At 36.4% G+C, this 21,416-nt stretch overlaps 4 protein-coding genes across 5 annotated transcripts in view; 3 read left to right on the top strand and 1 right to left on the bottom strand.

The window, feature by feature from the left end:
• The window catches only part of LOC105225268 (organic cation transporter protein), a 31,225-nt gene extending 17,092 nt beyond the window's left edge, over positions 1 to 14,133 (top strand). Inside the window, exons 2-4 of the mRNA XM_011203659.4 lie at positions 7,762 to 8,210; positions 12,592 to 12,784; positions 12,879 to 14,133. Of these exons, the coding sequence (XP_011201961.1) occupies positions 7,762 to 8,210; positions 12,592 to 12,784; positions 12,879 to 13,815 (1,579 nt within the window). The 3' untranslated portion in view covers positions 13,816 to 14,133. The remainder of the gene's footprint in view (positions 1 to 7,761; positions 8,211 to 12,591; positions 12,785 to 12,878) is intronic.
• LOC105225267 (ribosome biogenesis regulatory protein homolog) lies at positions 14,121 to 15,580 on the bottom strand. The gene is made up of 4 exons (XM_011203657.3): positions 15,320 to 15,580; positions 15,012 to 15,264; positions 14,444 to 14,937; positions 14,121 to 14,379 (listed from the first exon to the last, which is right to left on the bottom strand). The coding sequence occupies exons 1-4, from the start codon at positions 15,466 to 15,468 to the stop codon at positions 14,235 to 14,237; spliced, it is 1,041 nt and encodes a 346-aa protein (XP_011201959.1). The 5' UTR covers positions 15,469 to 15,580; the 3' UTR covers positions 14,121 to 14,234.
• Positions 15,581 to 15,915: 335 nt separating this feature from the next.
• On the top strand, positions 15,916 to 17,699 carry LOC105225266 (protein-cysteine N-palmitoyltransferase Rasp). The gene has a single exon (XM_011203656.4). The coding sequence runs from the start codon at positions 16,129 to 16,131 to the stop codon at positions 17,629 to 17,631; it is 1,503 nt and encodes a 500-aa protein (XP_011201958.2). The 5' UTR covers positions 15,916 to 16,128; the 3' UTR covers positions 17,632 to 17,699.
• A 566-nt stretch (positions 17,700 to 18,265) lies between these two features.
• On the top strand, positions 18,266 to 20,312 carry LOC105225264 (E3 ubiquitin-protein ligase parkin). Of its 2 annotated transcripts, none has more exons than XM_011203654.4 (6): positions 18,266 to 18,602; positions 18,660 to 18,894; positions 18,947 to 19,292; positions 19,354 to 19,690; positions 19,758 to 19,865; positions 19,932 to 20,311. In XM_011203654.4, the coding sequence occupies exons 1-6, from the start codon at positions 18,345 to 18,347 to the stop codon at positions 20,136 to 20,138; spliced, it is 1,491 nt and encodes a 496-aa protein (XP_011201956.2). In that variant the 5' UTR covers positions 18,266 to 18,344; the 3' UTR covers positions 20,139 to 20,311. The 2 variants fall into 2 exon arrangements, with proteins under 2 accessions (XP_011201956.2, XP_011201957.2); XM_011203655.4 differs by having other exon boundaries at positions 18,439 to 18,602; positions 18,650 to 18,894; positions 19,932 to 20,312.
• Positions 20,313 to 21,416: the final 1,104 nt, after the last annotated feature.

The raw sequence follows: 21,416 nt of genomic DNA, 5'->3' as shown, positions 1-21,416 counted from the left end.
TGTTTTGTAATTGATTTTACGAAGAAAGTCCTTCTCCTTTTCTTTATCGCGTTGCTTATCCTTCTCCACTTCAGGTTTCTTTGATGCATCCTTCTTTGTATCAATAGTTTTACGTTTGTCGTCTCTCGTCTTAGAAGTTGTGTCTCGTATCTTCTTGTCTTCATCTTTTTTTGTTTTAGTATTATCCACTTTACTGCTTTCGTCTTTCGGTAATTGTTGTATGTGTTTGATTGGTAGACATGCCATCCGTTTCTTCTTCTTGGCCTTTGGATTCAGTATTGCATCTTCCATTGTCTTACCTCTATCGTCAGTGTCTTTAATTGCCATGTCCTCATTTGGCTCTTTATCTGGCGGGTCAAGATCCATTGTTGCATCTGTAAAAAAATAACCCTCTTCCCTACTTCCTCCGAAGTGAGGACTCTCCCGGGGAATAAAATACCTGTTAACGTCTTGTCTTCCAGTTGTAGCTCTCCAAGATTCCTTTTGCCCTTTTGTTTTGTAATTGATTTTACGAAGAAAGTCCTTCTCCTTCTCCAACTTGATATCCAGCTCTGACTTCAACATCTCATTGTTTGATTCAAGCAAGGATATTTTGCTCTGCAAAATGCCACGTTCCTCAGCATCACGCATTAGCTCCTCATTATGTTTAGTCAACTTGGAAATCTCCTTCTGTTTTAACTCCAACACACAATGCAAACTATCCGCTTCACTTTGCAGACGCGCCAGTTCCGATGGCGAACTAATGCCACTGCTGCGATCCAGGGTCTCGTTAAAGCTGCGCTGTGAGGATCGTAAAACCGAAATCTCATCCTGCGACAGATTTAACTTGTCACGCAACTCGCGTTCCCTATTCTCATTGGAAGCTCTAAGCCCATTGAGTTCCTTTGTCAGCGCTTGCACTCGTTCATTCAAGTTATGTTCTCGTTCTGTGGCCGCCTGGAAGCGGGCGGCGTAGGCATTTTCAGTGCTAGTCAATTTTTCACACAACTCTTGCTCGGAAATCGCCAATAAATTGAAACGCTCTTTTAATTTGAGTTCGCGTTGTTCGGCTTCATCGAGTTGTTGTTGCTTTTGTGAGAGTTTGTTATCAATTTCTAAGCGATACGAATCGAGTGTACGCTTATGTTCCACATCTTGTGCTTCCAGTTGTGACTCGAGAGCTGCGAATTTTTCTTGAGCAAAAGCTTGGTAATCGGAGAGACTTGTTTGTGCCTTCTCCATTTCCATTTTGAGCTGTTCGTTAAATTGTTTGCGCACGTTATCATATCTGTGTGCCAGTAATTCCCAAGCAGTGTTGTAATTTGCACCTGATTCCGTTATCAGGTGACTAACCATTAGTCTAGCATCTCCTTGAAGACAAGATTTTAAATAGCTCATCTTTTTAGAGTTACTAATGTCCTTATTATTATGGACATACTCCTCGAAGAGCTCTTTGAATGATTGCCATTCTCGGAACTCCCCTGAGAATTTTTGCAATTCTATTTTTGGTAATTCCAATATTTTCATTTTTATTAAGTTGATTTCCTTTTGTTTTTCCAATACACGCAAATTATTGGTGACTTCTAAAAAAAGTTCTTCTAATCCTAAAACATTACGTGGCTTGTTGTACTTCATCGCCAATTTGGCGATATCCCCCTCCATGCAGCTCCAATAGTGCTTGAGACGGTGTTCGTAATATTCGAAGTCAATTCCGTCTCTTATTTTTAGCTTTGCCTCTGCAATTGTAGATCGAATTTTTTCCGATCTTCTTTCAATTGCCTGCTCTATAACGCCTATCATTGTATCTGCGTCTTCTACGCGTAGATCGCCTTTCCTTTTTATCATGTCCGCAGTGTTCGACATTTTTAATTAATATTTTTTACTAAACTGTTCTTATTCTTTAAAAAAATCGTTGGAGGAATTTGTTTTGGTCGCCTGGTTGACCTTGCTGTGCCTCGATTCACAGCCGCTGAATATATAATTTTTTTTTTTTAAATAAACAGTTTTACACAGCGTTTAGTTTCGTACTAAACGGCTTATGTGATCATATAAATATGCGGGAATATGAACACGTCTTACAATTTCTGTATTAATTTGCCTGTGTAAATAACAGGGCTTTTATATTGCCTATATTTACGTATATAATAGGGCTTTTACACATGTTGCCTGTATTTTATCCATACAGGTCTTACAATTTTGGCTCGAGCTACTTATCCGGCTCGAAGGACCAAATGTTTGAAATTATATTCAAACTGTTTGATTTGTAAGATCAAACTTTTTAAACTCAACAAAGAATCTTTAAATTCTTACCGCGGGTGGGGGAAAAATAAAGACCTTAGTCGAGCTGAGAATATTTCATTCTGGTTTTATTTAGTAATTTGGAAACCTTATATACTATTTTTCAAAATATCCTAAATAACTAAATATGTATGTGTGTGTGAATGTTCATATGTATGTAGCATATTGTTTATGCTACATGATATGGTATTGCTTTCAAGTGTACATGTTGTGTGACCTTGGGTTTGTTTTAATGTGAGTACATTTACAAGCAGTTGCTAAAATGTATTCTAAGAACCCATGGGTTATCATATGTAAACATCTTATCCTTAGTAATATTTGTGTTATTGAATGCTATTGTTTTGCATGACAATGCATTTTAAGTATTTTATGTATATGTGTATGTATGTATGTTCAATATATTTGAACATAGATATCTAATATTAGTGGACTGTATCAATAGTAAGATTTAATAATTGTGAAATATATAAAAGTTTGTAAATATAATGTTGTTGTCCGTCCTTTGGCAGCAACGAACATGTTCAATTTTGAACATTCTCCCGGGCGACAAAAGTAACTAAAGTTTTTAATCGTGTCATGTTCGCCAACTAAGTGACGTTCACGATGACTACGAGCCTTTCTATGTTGAATTAGTTTGTTCATCACTATTTCTGCTAATTCGTTACAACGGTATCCTGATCTAATATTAGTGGACTGTATCAATAGTAAGATTATTTCTTATCTTATTTAACATAATATATAAAAGGTTTAAATATAATATTGTTGTCCGTGCTTTGGCAGCAACGAACATGTTCAATTTTGAACATTCGTAATACGAGTACAATTTAATCTATGGCGAGTATAACCCATCAATTCGATTTCTAATCATTACAATTTCATATACATACAAATGGAGAACTCTTAGTAGAGGTGAGAAAGCATCCGAAGTAAATACCAAGTCCATGAATTGAAACAACCGACTTTCTTCCTACTGGTTTTACACTCTATTTGTAAAATCATAGCAATTTCTTGAATGAAAATGTTTTTGTTACAACAACTTAAGTGAGTTTAAAGTTAGATTTAATTGCAAACGCTTGCCAAATTATAAAAATTCCAGTATTTTATGCAAATCTAATGACTATCTCTATGCGCACCTGAACAAATGTGGATGCTCATAATACTTGTACATAGTTCATGCATTTCACATGTCTGTTACCAAGGTTGTTGACAATTTCAGTTGACGCAATGCCGTTAGAAAGTATTTAGATTTTCCGTTGCTTTATTAATGAGCATGTTTAATATAGTAATAACTAATTATGTGTTAATAAAGCACGTTACTACAAACAGAATTAGCAGCACATAGCAGAATCGTTTACATTATTCGGATTTCGGCTGATCGCACGTCGGCACACTTGTTTTGGTAAGAACAGCAAGGTTCTTTATTGTATAATATCAAGGCAAATGACTTTTATTCGAAATTTACCGTATTTCATTTCGACCAAATAAGCCATAATTGGCTGGCAACCAAAAACCACACAAATGTCAACAACAAAAACAATAAATATACATAACTGAAGCACTTGCAGCAAGCCACAACTGCAATAAATAGCATTGAAGGTCTATCCGCTTGTCAAGTTAATGGTTAACGTTAAACACATTACAAAAACTTATCGACATTAAATCTCGCGTAAATAAACGTGGTCGTAAAGCTTCACAGCAGCATTTTTATAAATAAACGTAGCTTGTTGCACGGCGCATTTGTAGTTGTATTCCGTTACCGGTTGTTTGTAATAATGCAAGCTCATTATCGCACTTGCTGCGCACCAATCAAGATCAAGAAAACATAAATGCAGATTGGATAATTTGCTAACAGTAAGTTCAAAATATATAATTGAATTAAAAATAGTTTCAGGAAAAAGTTCCTCCTGTACAGCTCTCGCGACTCCGTTCGAATGATTTTGGTGAATATTTGGCGTACGAAACGCGTTCTTGCTCGACTCGTCCCGATAAAGCTGAATTTTTTTCGAAAAAAATACCATAAACAGGTCCCTTTGGACATGCTTAATCGTGCGAATTCCGATCCCACATTCAAGGAGAGCATCATAACTGCCTATGAGACACGGATTTATAAGTTTGACTTATAAACAAGTCAACAATCATCGGAATGGAGGGAAAAAAACGAGCCGAACCCAAAAAACTTTGTCAATGCCGCTCAAAAAGCAAGGTGATGTTCTTTGTTTTTCTTTTCGATATTTGTGGATTGGTTTGTAATTTATTCCGAAGGGACAGACGGTGAATAAGGAGTTGTATTTGGGCGTATTGATGTGTTTGCGTTAGAACATCCATCGAAAACGGCCGGAATTGTGGAAGAACAATTCTTGGATTTTACACGATGATAATGCACCCATCCCATCGTGCGACGATTCTGACCGAATCTAAAGACAAAAACCCAATGAATATCATCGATCAACCATCGTTTTGACCAGATTTGGCTTCGTGTGATTGAAATTGCCGCTCCGTGGAACCCGTTTTCAGTCGATCGAGGAGATAAACAAAAATTCACGGAAGGAAGGATGAAAAGTGTTTCGAGAACTGGAAAAATCGTTGCCATAATTGTATTACATCTGCTGGGGATTACTTTGAAGGCGAAAAAATATATTTAGATGAATAATTAAGTATTTTGCGTTTTTTTTTACTATTTCTGGGTACTTTTTTGTCACAATATTTGTCAACAATTTGGGTTCAACCTTTTTCTTTGATACATAACACAGATCACAATAGTGGTTTTGTTGCCCTAGTTATATGTAAGATCGATTTTGGATATAATTGTGCCCACAATTCCTGACGCTATTAAGAATTTTGTAAGATTTGCTCCTCTTTAGTTTTACAACTTTATCCTGATTTTACATTACATCAAAAAATATCAAAAAATATGAAGCAAAATAACTTATATTTATAATATTAGTTTTGTTTTGAAAAATAAGGATACTTCGAAGTATATAAGTAGAGAGACAAAGGTCTATCTCCATTAAACGCATTTTAACAGAGTTTCCTTTATAATTTTCAAATCATCAGCAATAATCTGACGCAATGGGACGATCCCATCAACAATGATACCTTTCTTCCATTCATTGTTAGATTACGGCAGACCAATTTCTATTTTCCTCACTATAATTACCTAAATAAACCGAAAAATTAGCCAGATGGTTGCGAATCTAGTCTAATTTGTTGAACACATTTGCTCTTAGACCTTAAAGATTGTGACTAATAACACTTACTTTTTCCAAGGTTCACTTTTCGAAGCAGTCCTAACATTGATAACGTCAATATTTTTCAGGAATCGCCTTATTAAAGGATCAAACAATAGTCAATCATTCAAATTTTCAATACCAAGCTTCAAAAATTTTCTGCAAATGTATTTAATGCAATATCCATCCATATATTGGTTTTGAGAAATTGCCTTATCCCTGAATTAATTTTGGGAAAATAATCTTGGTGTAGAGCTTTCAATCTTCCTTTCATTTCCATGATTATATTGTACCGATTTCTGGGAATTAAGCGACATCATTGTTGCCGAACGCAAACGAATTACTTTAGAACAGTTCCAACGTGAGTGTGCACGTTATGCTTGTGTTGGTTATTCTAGCGTCAACTGATCGCAAAATTCTGCTTTGTTTGCCTACGAAGTTTAATACAGAAGCACAATCGTGCTTTCACAGACACTTGTCGCGACATGTTGGTGTGAGGTGTCTGGCACTGTCCGTGCGCTATTGTGCGCATAGGCCGTGGACAACGCTGCTTTAGAAGCTCAAAGGGAGATTTTCATTGAGTAAAACTGGACATTTTTTAGACTGAAGTTTAGACATCTCACTTTCGAATTTTATTAAACCTCAAAACCTTCCGCATATTTCCGATAAAAGCCCTGAGAGTGCAGTTCATCTCGACATTTAAAACCATTAAAATTTGCTAATACATATATCCAGGCCAACAAAAAATAGATTTTTTGTGCAGCTGTGTAATAATCGATTTCACTCGAACGAAGTTTATGACACACATCTATTTCCTATAAATACTGCATTCAGTACGAGCACATTCTCACGCTAACCGCCCTCTCTACTAATATTTGTTCACCGATAGTCAAAGCTGTTCACCGATAGTCAAAATTGGAGTACATACAGATATATAATTATACCCTGATCACTGTATGTATATTAAGTTTGTCAAGAAGTTTTTAATAACCCGAAGGAAACTTCGGAGACCCTATAAGGCATAAATGTATACATATAAACGATCAGCGTGACGAGATTTAGCCGACTTCCCTTTGACTGAACTAGACTCTCAGTTTCTAAGTAACGATCTGAAATTTTGCACTCGGCCTTATCTCGCCAAGAACTAGCTCATTTGGAGAAATATCGGACGACAAATAGCGGACTACTATATCATATAGTTCCCATACTAACTGATCGAACAAAATCAAGTTCTTGAATGGAAATTTTTTTTAATTGTCTTCCCAAAACTTGCCCCGAATTATTTTCAAAGGCAATGGTATGATTTCCGAAGAATTTGTTGAGGTCTGACCATTTTAGCATATGGTTGCCATACAAACTGATCGATCCGAATTCAATTCTTGTGTGGAAAAAAATTTTATTTGAGGAGATATCTTGACGAAAATTGGTATGGATTATTTCCCAATGCAACGGTACATTCGCCGAAGAAATTGTTCAAATCGGACCACTACAGAATGTAACTGCTATACAAACTGGCCGATCAAGTACTTGTATGGAAACTTTTTTTTATTTGTGAAGGGTATTATAACCTCGGTGCATTCGAAGTTAACTTTTTTCCGATTTGTATATTTAATTCAGTTCTAATGCCTAAGGCACCAGATTAACTTAAGTATTGTGCATATGTATGTATGTTTCTTCTATAGTATTGTTGTACTGTTAATATAATGGTTAAGCCATTCGCGGTTAAAAGAGCATGAGGCGCAAACTCCCAAAGTTCGGCAACCGCAGTTGAACATTGGCTTGAACTAATTAGAATGCAAGCGTTAGCCACTTGTGCGCTATAGCACCTGCTTGGCGATTGTACTTAGATTTTGGTAAATTGACATAGACAAGCAAATTTTTTTCCTAAATCACGACAAAACTATTTCCTCTCGTTTAATCAAGGTCGAGTGCTCATTCTCAGCTCATTGTTCAGACACAAACGCTCGTATGCAGAGACCGGTCCAACCTAAAAGCGTTACTGCCGTTCAGCATAATTTTTGGTGGTACTTGCATGCATACATACATATACATATATGTTATATATGTTTCTATGTATGTATGTATGCATAATTGTGTGTTCTTATTAAAAATTTTGCTGTACACGCATACATACATATGTATCTCTAATATGCGCTGTTTCGTGAGCACTGTTTAATTAGTTTATTTTTTGCATATAATTGTTAAGTCATTTTTAATCTCTACTGACCCATTCTTTCATTATTCATTTTTTGCACAGATTGGCGCTGTCAATACCGCGTATGAGCGGCATTCGGGAATATGACAATTGCAAGATGTATGATGTGAATTATACGGAAGTTTTGGCGAAGGGCATGCGCAAGGCTGATCCGAGTTGGCCGGTAGTAGCTTGCCGCCAAGGTTGGTCATACAACTTTACCGATTATCCATACCCCACAGTGGCAACCGAACAGAATTGGGTTTGCGAACATGATGCGCTGCCTACTTATGCTCAATCGATATTCTTTCTCGGCGCTATTGTCGGCGGTTTACTGTTCGGTTGGATCGCCGATAAGTTCGGTCGTATACCTGCTTTAGTTGGCTGCAACTTGATTGGTTTTGCAGCTGGTGTCGGCACTTCGTTTACGAGAAATTTCTGGCAATTCGCCTTGATGCGCTTCTTCGTGGGATTCGCATTTGATAATTGTTTTACAATGATGTATATTCTCGGTAAGTATGTATTGAATTTTAAACCAGTCATACTCGTAAGTGTAAAGTTTGATACACACGAACTACTGATAGCTGGTCGGGTTTGTTCTGTTTCTGTTATTGACTACAATTAATAATGTAACTATACAATAGAACGGATTGATTAACAGGGAGCCAAAAACCGGAGAAATCGCATATGCGGAAAATTTGTTTCGGGTTCGAGCCAACGATTTTTAAAATGAAGTCTACGTTTCGGGGTTTAAACAAATATCTTCGTCAGTTTTTGAGAGATCCGAATAAAATTTTATACGTAGGAACATTTTGGTATTCTACTGATCATTTGCCGGTGCAACAGAAGTTGGTACTCGATTTCGCCCATTTTCCTACCATACCTTGAATATATTCAGTAGTTTATCAGATACGAGGGCTGCTATATATATTTCTGGCCTAATAATGAAAATAGAAATACTTATCAACGAAAATGGCTTTATTGTTTTTCAAAATATTCTCCATCAAGATTTATACACTTTTGCATGCGCTCAAACCAATTTTCGAAGCACTTTTTCCACTTCGATTGAGACACCTCCAAACAATGGTTTTTGAATGCTTCAACAGCATCTTCTGGCGACGAAAATCGTTGACCACGCATTATTATCTTGATGTGTGGGAATAAAAAGAAGTCATTGGGTGCCAAGTCAGGGCTTTACGGCGGATGACCCATCAATTCGACGTTTTGGCCGGTCAAAAAGGGGCTGGTTTGAGCCGACGTGTGAGAGCTCGCATTGTCATGGTGCACAATGACTCGTCTTCTCTTGTTTGTTTTTCGAATTTCTCCGAAGACTTCAGGCAAACAAATGGTGGTGTACCACTCAGAATTGACCGTCCTACGTTGCTCAAGCGGAACAGTCGCCACATGACCAGTTTTGCCGAAGAAACAGGCGACCATTTGCTTCGAAGTGCTTCTTCCACGAACAACTTTCGTTGGATTTGGCTCGTCTTGGAAGACCCACACGGTCGATTGCTGTTTTGTTTCGGGCTCATACGCATAGATCCATGATTCGTCACCTGTGACGATCTTATAAACGCCTTAAAGAGCACCGCGATCGTATTTTTTCAGCATTTCTTTACACCAATCCACACGAGCCTTCTTTTGAGCGATTGTCAAATTGTGCGGGCTCCAACGAGAACAAACGGCCAGGTGTTAATGCAATATCGAATGTATGCTGGTGGGAGAAATACATTGGCATGCCTCTATCTGAAGGTATGTTACATGACGGTCTTGCATTATCAGTTCACGTACGGCATCAATGTTTTCTGGCACAACAGCTGTTTTCGGACGACCTTCACGAAATTCGTCTTTGAGCGAGCGGCGGCCACGATTGAATTCGTTGTAACAGTTTTTCACAGTGCTATAGGATGGTGCTTCATAGCCATACAAAGATTTTAGTTCATCGATGCACTCTTGTCGTGATAATCCACGTCGAAAGTTGTGAAAAATGATCGTACGAAAATGTTCACGAGTTAATTCCATTTTTTGGCCGAGATGAATTTTTTAATTCCCTGTAAATAAAACAATTCACGATTAAATGACAAAACGTTCTGAGTGATGTTATGCTAAAAAATGTCAAACTTTCCAATGGAAATGTCAGATTGCACCTGACAACACTTAGTGTTGCCTAGTCCAGAAATATATATAGCAGCCTACGTATTATATTACATTAAACCTTTTAGATGTCAGAATAACACATAATTTTAATAGTTGTAAATAAATATCTTAAGGGGGTATTCTAGTGTAGAAGCATGAATTTCAGGTAACTTTTTAAGTGTCGTAAAAAAAAGGCAATTAATATTTTTACTATCCATTTTTTAATAGTTATTTGTTAATTTTAGAAGAGTAGAGAGAAAAATTAAAAACTAAAAAAAGTATAAAATTTCAAAAAATATGAGCTGACGAAGTGGGGGGTCTCTAAAAATTTCCACGTGACCAGACCCATGAAAACCAAAAAGAAAACAAGATTATTAATCTAGAATAATGTCGCAATGGTCGGAACTACGGAAAAGTGGAGAAAAAAATGTTTCACAAAATGGCGACTGCCTAAAAAAAAGGGTTTTTGGATAACTTTTTCTGTCTATTTCGAATTTTTGTAAAATAATAAAAACAAAAATTTGGGGATGGGGCTAGTTCCAACCATAGACAAGTCTATAAAGAAGGCTCTCAACAAATTTCAGGTAAATAGGTGCAGTAGAACCTGAGAAATCGTGGGCAATGTTTTGAAAAAGTCAGTTTTGAGAAAAACGCGTTTAAAGTTTCGCGTTCCGGCCGAACCAGTTTGGATTCCGGGTCAAAAAAATGCCTACATCTCCAAAAATAATTTGAATTTTGAAAAATCCTCTTGTACACATATTCTTGAGTAGTTAAACTTTGAAAATATAAAAAAACATCAATTTTTTAAATTTCTAGACTAGAATACCCCCTTAATTTCTTCGCGATTTATAGCGGAGGGTAAGACTCCAGTTCGCCTCATTTTGATCATTTTGTATATGCATGTACCTTTAATTTTGTATATAAATATATATCTCGATTTTATAATAACTTAAGCGACGTAATAGTCTTTTTTTTTTTAATTATATGGAGGTCCACGGTCAATCCGGAAGTGTATAGCATATTCTATGAAAACCCGTTTCTTAGAATCTATTAACCATTCGAAGTCTTCTTGTATAATATGTACATTTGCCGCTCAATATCCAATCAATGTAAAATTATTTAATCACGTATGACAAAATGTAGATTACGAGTGGATACTGGCTATCGAGCGCAGGCGACTGAGTCACCAATCGCCATTTCGTGTGTATTATCGATTGCTATCAACCCTATACAGAATTATACAAATTAGTCAACTACTCTTGAGTAATATTTTCGCGAGTTTGAAAAAATTGGATATGTATATACATATATGAATATACATATAAGGAAATATATAGTATGGTATACTTTATTATATTATACACTCAACAAAATATAATAGTTTTATTCACATAACGGTTGCTTGTATCACCTAACACTAATCGAGATAGATATATACATAGACATAGAGTTAAATATAAAGATGAGCGGGATGACACAGTGACTGCATGTCCGTCTTTTGTTGTTGTTATTAAGATGGTAAATGGTAGATAAGTTGTCATCGATGTCATCCAACGGTAGCTTGAGGAAACGTGTTGTTTTGATGGGGTCGGACCATAGGTAGAAGGGTGTCAGATGTGCAGGGTTAGCAGGGTATGCAAAGAAGTGGTTAGTGTCATGCGGGGACTCTTTGCATGCTGAACATGTTATATGTTTGATATATCAGGGTCTATTCTGGATAAGTAGAAGTTTAACCTGCTGCAGTACTCAGAACGAAACTGCGCAAGGGTCACTCTCGTTTCTAACGGCAACTCGAGCTCTTCATCTGCAATGGGTGGTGGTTTGACTCCAAGTACGACATTCACTGAGAGGGAGTTAGTGAACGAGTTAATGGCTCCACTGTGAAAGGCGGTCAATGCTTGTCGGAAGTTACTTAGACCCGAAGACTGGTCGGCGTATTGATTGATTTCGTTGACGTAGTTGAGGAATGATCTCTTGATGCTCCTAGGAGGCGGTTTCACCCCAAGCAGGTTACTGCAGGGATGATTTTTGCGAAAGCGCCCCGGTAGAAACTGTTTGGAGAGGTGTTCATTATACTCCTTAACTTACTATGCAAGTGTTCGATGGGACACATCAAAAGGTATCCTGTTGTAGTCTGGAATGCAGTGTTCTGACAAGTTTTCAGCTTTTTTGTCTGCGATATACTGCATCCAGGCGATCATATTGGTGCGGCGTAGGTAAAGAACGGCCGGGTGATTTCCTTATATGTATGTTGCCAACAACGTTTCTTTGTCTTTTCCCCATGTGTTGTCGACTAGCGACTTGTGAATTTTGTGTGTGATGTCTGTCCGTCTGTTCGTCCGTCAGTTCGTTTTAGCTGTAACTTGAGTAAAAATTAAGATATCTAATGAAACTTGGTAGATATGTTCTTTGGCACCATAAAAAGACTGGCATTTGAGATGAGCGTAATCGGACTACTGTAACACAAAACCCCATTAATCGAAAACATGCCAAGAGCCAAAACTTTGCCGTAAATTACCATAAAAAAATGCAAATTTGACACATAAATCACAAAACAGAGGGGCTGGGGTTTGAAAATCTTTTAAAACCTAATAAGTTTAATGTTTTTCTAATTTTTTTTTAATCAACTTAAGTACCATAAGGACCCTTTAACATTATTAATACCATATAATTAAAAATAAAACTTAATATCCAAATATAAAATAAATAACATTAATATACATACATGCTTACATACTTACATATATATTTTTTCAGTTCTAGAGTATGTCGGCCCTAGATATCGGACGTTCGTCGCGAACATGTCGATCGCATTGTTTTTCACGGCCGCAGCTTGCATTTTACCTTGGATAGCATATTTTATTGCAGACTGGAAGCTGTTTGCAATCGTTACATCTGCGCCTTTGATTTTGGTCGTACTAACACCTTTCGTAATACCAGAATCGGCCAGGTAAATTATATAAACTCACAAGTACTTATGTACACACACACATACATATATAATTATGTTTTGAATTTTTGATAATTGACCGATTTAATTGCAGATGGCTTGTATCACAAGGGAAAGTGGACAAAGCTGTATCTATCTTGAAGAGGCTTGAAAAAGTTAATGGCAAGCACGTGCCCACGGAGACCTACCAAACCTTTAGCGCCAGTTGTTTGAAGTTGAAGCAGGAAGAAAACAAAAATAGCAGCTATTCAATTCTGGATCTTTTTAAAACGCCCCGTTTGCGGCGCACCACACTTCTACTTATTGTCATTTGGATGGCAATTTCACTGGTGTTTGATGGTCATGTACGGAATGTGAGCTCGCTAGGCGTGAATGTGTTTTTCACCTTTACTGTGGCTTGCTTTACCGAGTTTCCAGCCGATTCCATACTAACAATCATACTAGACAAATGGGGACGACGTTGGTTAGCTTGCGGTTCTATGGTGGCTAGTGGTATTTTCAGTTTGTTCGCTACATTGGTGCCAACAGGAATTTACTTCGCCTCATTCGCCATTATGGGTCGCTTTTTCGTTAACATTTCATATAATATTGGCCTGCAATATGCGGCTGAGATCCTACCCACTGTTGTACGCGCCCAAGGAGTTGCTTTCATTCACATCATGGGTTATGTGGCGAGCATAATCGCTCCGTTTGTTGTGTACTTGGAGAAAGTTTCACCAGTTCTTCCGCTTGTGATTTTGGGCGTTCTAGGTATTATTGGGGGTCTGCTGGCTTTATTGCTGCCAGAAACCTTGAACCATGATCTACCACAAACACTAACAGATGGTGAAGAGTTTGGACGAGGTCAGAGTATTTGGGATTTTCCATGTTTGACGAAAAAGGTGGATGAACCTAGAAACTTAGAAGAACGACAACAAAACTTTGTACGTTCTACGCAAACGGGCGCATCGCTGCGTTCTTCGACTCGTGGTGAACTGCGTTCAAGTATATTAAGAAGGTCCGTGAATTCGCGATACTCATCGAAACTTTAAATTTAAAAAAAATGTACTTATTTAAATTAATTAATATTAAGCATTATCATAAGTATAACTGAAGCAATGCTTCCTACATATTGATCAAGAAGTTAATTGAGTCCATAAACTTGTGATATTAGTAATAATTATATACAAATGTATATACATATATACATATATATGTATAACGAACATACTATAATAAAATAAGAATATAAACATTGGAACAAAGGTAAAAAAAAAACAATAAAATAGTTTAAGTTGTAACACAAATGGCTGAGGTTATAAAATATTTAATAATCTCCCAAATATTTGTTAATAAATTTAATATCCAAAATCTCAACTCTATATTTTCATTCAAACTGTCAACATGCTTGAAATTTATTATTTTTTTTATTAAACTATGTATATCTACTTAAATATATGTACAAAAATATTTATCGCCTTTTCCTGCCCACAGCTGTTTTCTTCCCAGGTGCACGTTGGCCACGTCCACCTTTTGGCTTCTTACCGCCCTTACCGCTCTTGCCACCTTTTCCTTTCTTTCCCTTTTTACCTTTCTCAGCAGGATTGGTCTCTCTCCTGTAACACAATTTAAAAATTTTATTAAAAAAACTAATATATTAAATATTAACCAATCACTTACTGTAGCTTGTCCTCATTCTTTTGTATAGATATCGCTTTCTCAATATCATATTTTGGTTTCTTGTTTAATACACTCTTTATTAAATCAAGATTAACCTCTTTCTCGGGCTGGGCGCTGATATGTGACGCTTTGCGCTTCGCACCTGGTATCAGTTCTTTTACACCAATACCACGAGCTTGTTTTTCCTTGGGTAATTTATCTTGGAATTTCCCCACAGATGCTGTGGAGGATTTAGCAACAGTTACTGCAGTGAGCAACTGCCCAGATGAAGCCACTTCTGGTCCGAAGTACCCCCCTCGTGGCACTTCGACTTTTTTCGCACGAACAATATTTTTCATGCGCTGTATTTCATTCTTAGCAACCTTTTCATTACGCAAATCAATTTTCTTCTGGAACATGTCTTCATTTGGATCGACATTTTTAGGCACTTCCAATACCCATTCCTTTTCTTTTTCAGCATCCGCTCGTTTGAAACCATATGTGGGTACCCATTTCTGTGCGTTATCAATAAAATATATAATTATTACTTATATACTAATCCAAGGAACATTATTATATGGGAACTTACATCGAGTGTGGTATCGTACACTTTTTTATCCTTCTTCTTCTTCTTAATGCCCTTTTCTTTCGCGAATTTCTCCCATTTAGTAAGAGGTTTCGGGCCGGGTACTTTCCGCAGTCGCGGCAAAACAGTAGTTGGTTCCGGTAACTTCGCCACAATACATTCGTCTATACGCTCTGTAGGTAGCTCCCAAACCGAATTAATCAGCAACTGAGTGTTATCACGGGTAAGGTCAAGCAAATATTGCTCCCGGTTATTTCTAAAAAAATAATTAAATATAGTATCTGCTTTTCTATTTATTAGATAATTCATACTTAAGTTGGTTGTCTTCCAAATCGTTTGGATCAGTGCACAGTAAAGAACCGACATCCAATCGTACTTCCAAATGTTTATCTACGGTGATTGGTTTGTATTTTTCCAAATCACGTTGTTGTTTTTCTAACACTTCCTTTACAATATCCATATTTGAAATATTTTATAGATCATTTAGTTAAAATAATACGACTTTTTAAATTTGCAAACACAAATCGTTTCTTCTTAAAAAAAACTCAAATTTTGATTGCACGTGTATCACCACGGTTGCATTGCACATATAAACAATAAATAGTGTTGGAAAGCATTGACTGATTTTTTATTCTTTATAACCATAAACTCACCTCAATGCTGATTGGCAATATTGGCACAATTGTTACAAATTCTAATATGATTAGTGTGTTGTGATAACATCTTCTGTATTAAGTTCAGTTTTTTAGGGAAACTACTTTGTTTATTAAATACTATTTTAAACCAAACTTGCTTACTGAAAACAGAAAAGGTGCAGATATTTCTTGACCGGCACTGCATAATTCGCTAGTTTGCAGTACTTCGCTTCTTATATGCTGAGTGGAGACGCCTCATTATATGTGATGGAATAGTTGATTGTCAAAAACACCTGATGATTGCAGAAGTACAACAAAAGATTCCGGCATCGTAAAGGACCTTGTACCATGATTCCGGTATTCAAAAGTGTAAAATAGATGCTGTTGAGCTTGTAATTAAACAATCTATTAGAGGCCATGTGAACAAATAATTAAAGTGCACAAGTACAACCAGTATTATACATTTTAAGAATAAAACAAGAATAATGGCGTACGAGTCAAAGGAAAAAGTGGCGAAAATGCAGGGATATCACTTCAACAAACGGGAATTGTGCCTGTATTTCGGAGTATATTTTGCCTACCTCATATTCGGACTATGGATTCTGATTGACTTACGTGAAATATTACAAAAACGGTCAGGATATTCACGTGACCCCTTCAACTATGAGTTGGACATATTCAATAATTATGTCCGATCGAACTGGCATTGGTATCTCATACATGCCGTAATTGCAACCGGCTCAAGGTTTCTTTTTAATCCGAACAATATCGGGCTTGCATTCGCATGTGTATCAATTATATCTCTGTTGACCACGCTTCCATTCATGATGAACATATTTCTTGGCACAATGCTTTTAATTTTTTATTTAGTGTCGTATATTGGCAATAGAAAATTGATATGGTTTGCAACAGCCTTGTGGGTAGCAGTACTTAATATTTTAGCATATAATATCGGCAACTTTTCAGATGAACAAGATATTTTTTATATATTTAGTGTAATATTATTTTGGACTTTGTTACGTTGTTGTAGTTTTGCACACTTTTGGGCCGATTCAAAATTAAAAAAGAAAGACCTCTTAGAATTGTCTACGGTGACACACTATCTAGGATATACATTATATTTCCCTACGCTTGTAAATGGTCCATTTTTGGACTATAAACGATACATTATGATATTAAAAACGAAGAACGCACATACATTATTTAATGAAGTAAAATATTTTACTATTGAAATAGTGCGAATTTTATTCTGGTGGCTTGTTTTAGAGATTGGAATGCGTTACTTGTTTGTACATTATATGGCTGTAGAAACAGACAAAGCAAAACTTGTGAGGTCACCTTTCGGACGTCATGCAATTGGATATTTCTTAGGTTTGTTCTTTTTCATGACGTATCTTGTAAAATATGGCTTGGGAATTGCTTTTTCACGTTACGATGGGATGCATCCTCCAAGTAAACCTCAATGTATTGGTCATGTTCATTATTATTCGAATATGTGGAAACATTTCGATCAAGGACTTTACGAATTTTTATTTGATTACATTTACCACCCATTAGTTAATGCAAATTATTCTAAATTCGTGTCGACGGTGCTTACTTTTACATTTGTTTTCATGTGGCATGGTTGTCAGACTGAGATTCTAATATGGACAGTTATGAATTTCTGGTGTCTAATATTGGAGAAGTTATTGAAGCACGCTATGCGTTCGACGTTTTATAAAAGTTGCATCGAACAAATTTTGGGTCAACAAATGTCACAACGATTTCAAGCAATTGTTTTTAGCCAACTTTTCATAGTGGCTGCATTTGCAAACGTTTTCTTTATAGGTGGCCCCGAAATGGGCGTATTTTTAATAATGAACGCATACGGGAATGGTTTTACGAATTATCTTGCACTATCATTTTGTTGCTACTGTTTCTTTCAGTGCTCTGAATTAATATCTATGAAACTTTGGAAAGAAAATGGAAAAAAAACTAAAACAAAATAACTAATTAGTACAAATGTAGTTTAATTAATGATGTAATTAAAAATTATTATTAAAAAAATGTAAACAGTTATTTTAAGCAATAAATTTTAATTAATTCAAAATATTAGTTTTGCATTTTAAGGATCGAAATGGAATATACGATTCTTTCAACTTGTTGGCTTGTAACTGATTGTAAGTGCTTAGTTCAATTTGAACAAGAAAAAACGTTAATTTTGGCTGAACGAAAGCTGATGTATTTTTTATAGCTTAATGGTGTCAAAAGATCTTTATATCGATTTCGAATGGGCAGCTTGAATGAAAACCAATAGCTATAGTGGTCAGATCTGCACAAAATGTTCGGAGATTGTAGCGATGCTTTGGATAATCTTGTGAAATTTCATGAAGACACCTTGCCAAATAAATTTTTCCATTTGAGGACCCGAGTTTGATCTCTCATATCTTATGACAGCTATACGCTATAGTGTTCCAATCTCTTTGAAGAATGTAAAGATACCTAAAATAATAATAATCTATGCCAAATAACGGTAATCACTGATGTACATAAGTTAAAAATTATGTACCTATTCAGACACTCTGTATATAAAGTCAGCTGAGTTGTCAGCTGTGCACAAATTTGACAATCATATGATATCAAAGTTTTTTTTTGCAAAAATCTATGCTGAAGTGCGATTCTCAAATTAGACAACTATCAAAATTAACTCGATGAAGTTGAAATGAGTTTTCTAATTCAACTCATACAAAGTTTTATACAAAAAATGCTTGCGCTTTTATCGTTTGGCCAGAAAACCATTACAAACAGTTTAAGTATTTATATTAAAACCAACACTGGTAGAACGTTATCTGTGAATTTAGAACCACAATGGGACATAAAAAATGTCAAGGAAATCGTTGCACCGCAATTAGGTTTGCAACCCGAAGAAGTGAAAATCATCTTCGCTGGTAAAGAATTGAGTGATGCAACAACCATACAGGTAAGTGCACTAGCACCATACAATCCCCTTTTAAAATATTGGCCTAGTTATTTTCAGGAATGTGATTTGGGTCAACAAAGTATATTACACGCGATACGGAGTCGTCCTCAAGCGCAACGACAACGGTTACAATCCACAGTAATGGAGGAAGAACCGCAAGATGTTATGAACATATCTACTTCTACTGGTAGAGCAACACCTTCCCCGACAGAAGAACCATCAAAACCTTTATGCGAAACATTGGTAGATTTACAACTGCTGAGCGAAGAACGCATAAATATTACTGAAGAAGGTAAGTAAATAAATAGAGTCGATATGTCAATCTATATAATCATAAATTGCAGATCGGCAACGTACAAAGGCTCACTTTTTTGTGCACTGTGCCCAATGTAATAAACTTTGTAAGGGTAAATTGCGTGTTCGCTGCTCACTTTGTAAAGGAGGCGCATTTACGGTGCATCGTGATCCAGAATGTTGGGACGATGTATTGAAACCTCGACGCATAACTGGCCATTGTGAAAGCCAAGAAATAGCGTGCTTTGATAACGAAACGGGAGATCCGCCATATACTGAATTTTATTTTAAATGTGGTGAACATGTCTCTGGTGGAGAAAAAGATTTCGCTGCTCCTTTAAACTTAATTAAAATTAATATTAAGGACGTACCTTGTTTAGCATGTACAGAAGTTAGGTATGTATTTATATATATTCATGCGTTGTTATATAAGTTGTGAATAAGGTCGTATATTTAGTGAAACTGTTCTTGTCTTCCCCTGTGAATCGAAACATGTTACCTGCCTAGAGTGTTTTGAGCAATATTGTCGTTCACGATTGTCTGAGAGACAATTTATGCCACATCCCGATATTGGATATACGTTACCATGTCCAGCGGGTTGCGAAAACTCTTTCATAGAAGAGATTCATCATTTTAAGCTTTTGTCGAGAGAAGAATATGCCAGATATCAGCGTTTTGCCACGGAAGAATATGTATTGCAGGCTGGCGGTGTATTGTGTCCGCAACCTGGCTGTGGCATGGGTTTATTAGTGGAGCCAGAGTGTAAAAAAGTAACCTGCCAAAATGGCTGTGGCGTAAGTTGTGTTATTGAATTATCAGACGACTATAACAATTGTTAATTTATTTATATTTTTACTTAAGTACGTTTTCTGTCGCAATTGTTTGCAAGGATATCATTTAGGAGACTGTTTGCCCGAAGGTACAAGCACCAACGCTAGCGGATCTTGTGAATACTCTGTCGATCCAAATGTATGTATTAATTGCTAAGAAAACAGATAATTTGATGTACTATGACATTTTAATTTGATTTTATAGCGTGCAGCCGAGGCTCGTTGGGACGAAGCAAGCAAAGTGACGATAAAAGTCATGACTAAGCCATGTCCAAAATGTCGTACGCCGACTGAACGAGACGGCGGTTGTATGCATATGGTATGCACGCGGGCCGGCTGTGGTTTCGAATGGTGCTGGATTTGCCAAACAGAATGGACTAGGGACTGCATGGGTGCACATTGGTTTGGTTAATAGTGCCCAAGTGCCCACGTCTATCTATAACTATATTGCACGCTATATTATTATGCTACGATAAAACTCGTACGTAGTAATACGTAATAAAAAATATATTTAATTTCGAACTCTTATACAATTTTATAAAAGGACGTATATTTAAAGTTTTCTTTACTTTAATTGTTAAAAAAATATTAATTAATAGGCAATAAAGTTAAAGTTATTAACAAACTAAAAATTCGAATACATTTTTATTCGGTATACGGAGGCTTGTGGAAATACTTGTGCAAGTATAAAATTTATACAATTTAGTTAAATTATTTGTAGAACAGTGCGTATAAGTAATGTTTACTTTTGGTAAAGTCCTATTGCGAGGAATATTTGAGGAATTTAGTATAGCATCGTTTGTTGTTTGAGCTGTTTTATATTTTAACACTTAAAAATTATCAAAACACGTACAGTTATATTCCTATTGATAGCACCGCGAGCTGGGATATGATTTAATACAGAATACAGATTTAACATATTGTATTTGAAATAGATTAGATTTGATTAATATTCAGGTTGCGTTACTACCCGTTTTTGTTGTTGTTGCAGTGGCAGAAAACATCCCAGAAGATATTTTCAGGATTGGTGCCGACTTGATAGTCCTTGGTCGGCTAAAAATTCGGCTCCGTTCCGGTTACTTAGACCCGACTGTCGTGGGAACGGCACTGCGACCTGTAGTCTACAGTGCCCTCTCATCTTAGCATATAACTTTATTTAATCCAGTTGCATTAAGGAAGTTAAATAGCTTAACTAAGTGTGACATGTTCTCTGAGTGGTTACATCGTTCCGTTAGCCTAACTCTTCCTTCTTGCGAATGCGGGTGATTAAAGGGGTTATATTGTCTGGTGTCACACCCGCAAGGTCACAGAACCGACAGTGATCTGTTTAGAAGATTCCAAATTTGTGCAAATTACACTTACTAATTTTTTTTTTACTTTCCGGAGCTCTTCTTTAATTTTACGAGGACTCACTGCGAAAAAAGACTCTGGTGCTAGCGGCTTCGGTACAGAAGCTTCTTTAGCTAAATGGTCGATCAACTATTTACCTTTATAGTCAGGGATCTCGTGGAAACCCTTTTAAATTTATTTCTCCTAAAACCTAAAATCTCAGCTTGATCAAGTAAGGAAAGACATTTATTTCTTACCTATAGGGATTTCCACGGCTTTGATCTTTCCAAATTGCAATAACACAAATTGTTCGGTTACACCCGAACTAAGACCTTCCGTACTTATTCAATATACATATACA

This window comes from Bactrocera dorsalis, chromosome 5 (assembly GCF_023373825.1).
Source record: "Bactrocera dorsalis isolate Fly_Bdor chromosome 5, ASM2337382v1, whole genome shotgun sequence".
Taxonomy (NCBI): domain Eukaryota; kingdom Metazoa; phylum Arthropoda; class Insecta; order Diptera; family Tephritidae; genus Bactrocera; species Bactrocera dorsalis.
Note: the sequence above shows the minus strand (reverse complement) of the source record. Positions and strands in the feature narration are given on the sequence as shown.

Coding starts and splice junctions, on each gene's coding strand:
- LOC105225267 (XM_011203657.3), bottom strand. CDS start 15,468: ATGGATATTGTAAAGGAAGTGTTAGAAAAACAACAACGTGATTTGGAA. Junction 15,265..15,319: donor TTGGAAGACAACCAACTTAA/GTATGAATTATC, acceptor TTATTTTTTTAG/AAATAACCGGGAGCAATATT. Junction 14,380..14,443: donor AAGAATGAGGACAAGCTACA/GTAAGTGATTGG, acceptor ATTGTGTTACAG/GAGAGAGACCAATCCTGCTG.
- LOC105225266 (XM_011203656.4), top strand. CDS start 16,129: ATGGCGTACGAGTCAAAGGAAAAAGTGGCGAAAATGCAGGGATATCAC.
- LOC105225264 (XM_011203654.4), top strand. CDS start 18,345: ATGAGTTTTCTAATTCAACTCATACAAAGTTTTATACAAAAAATGCTT. Junction 18,603..18,659: donor GTGATGCAACAACCATACAG/GTAAGTGCACTA, acceptor AGTTATTTTCAG/GAATGTGATTTGGGTCAACA. Junction 19,691..19,757: donor CCTGCCAAAATGGCTGTGGC/GTAAGTTGTGTT, acceptor TTTTTACTTAAG/TACGTTTTCTGTCGCAATTG.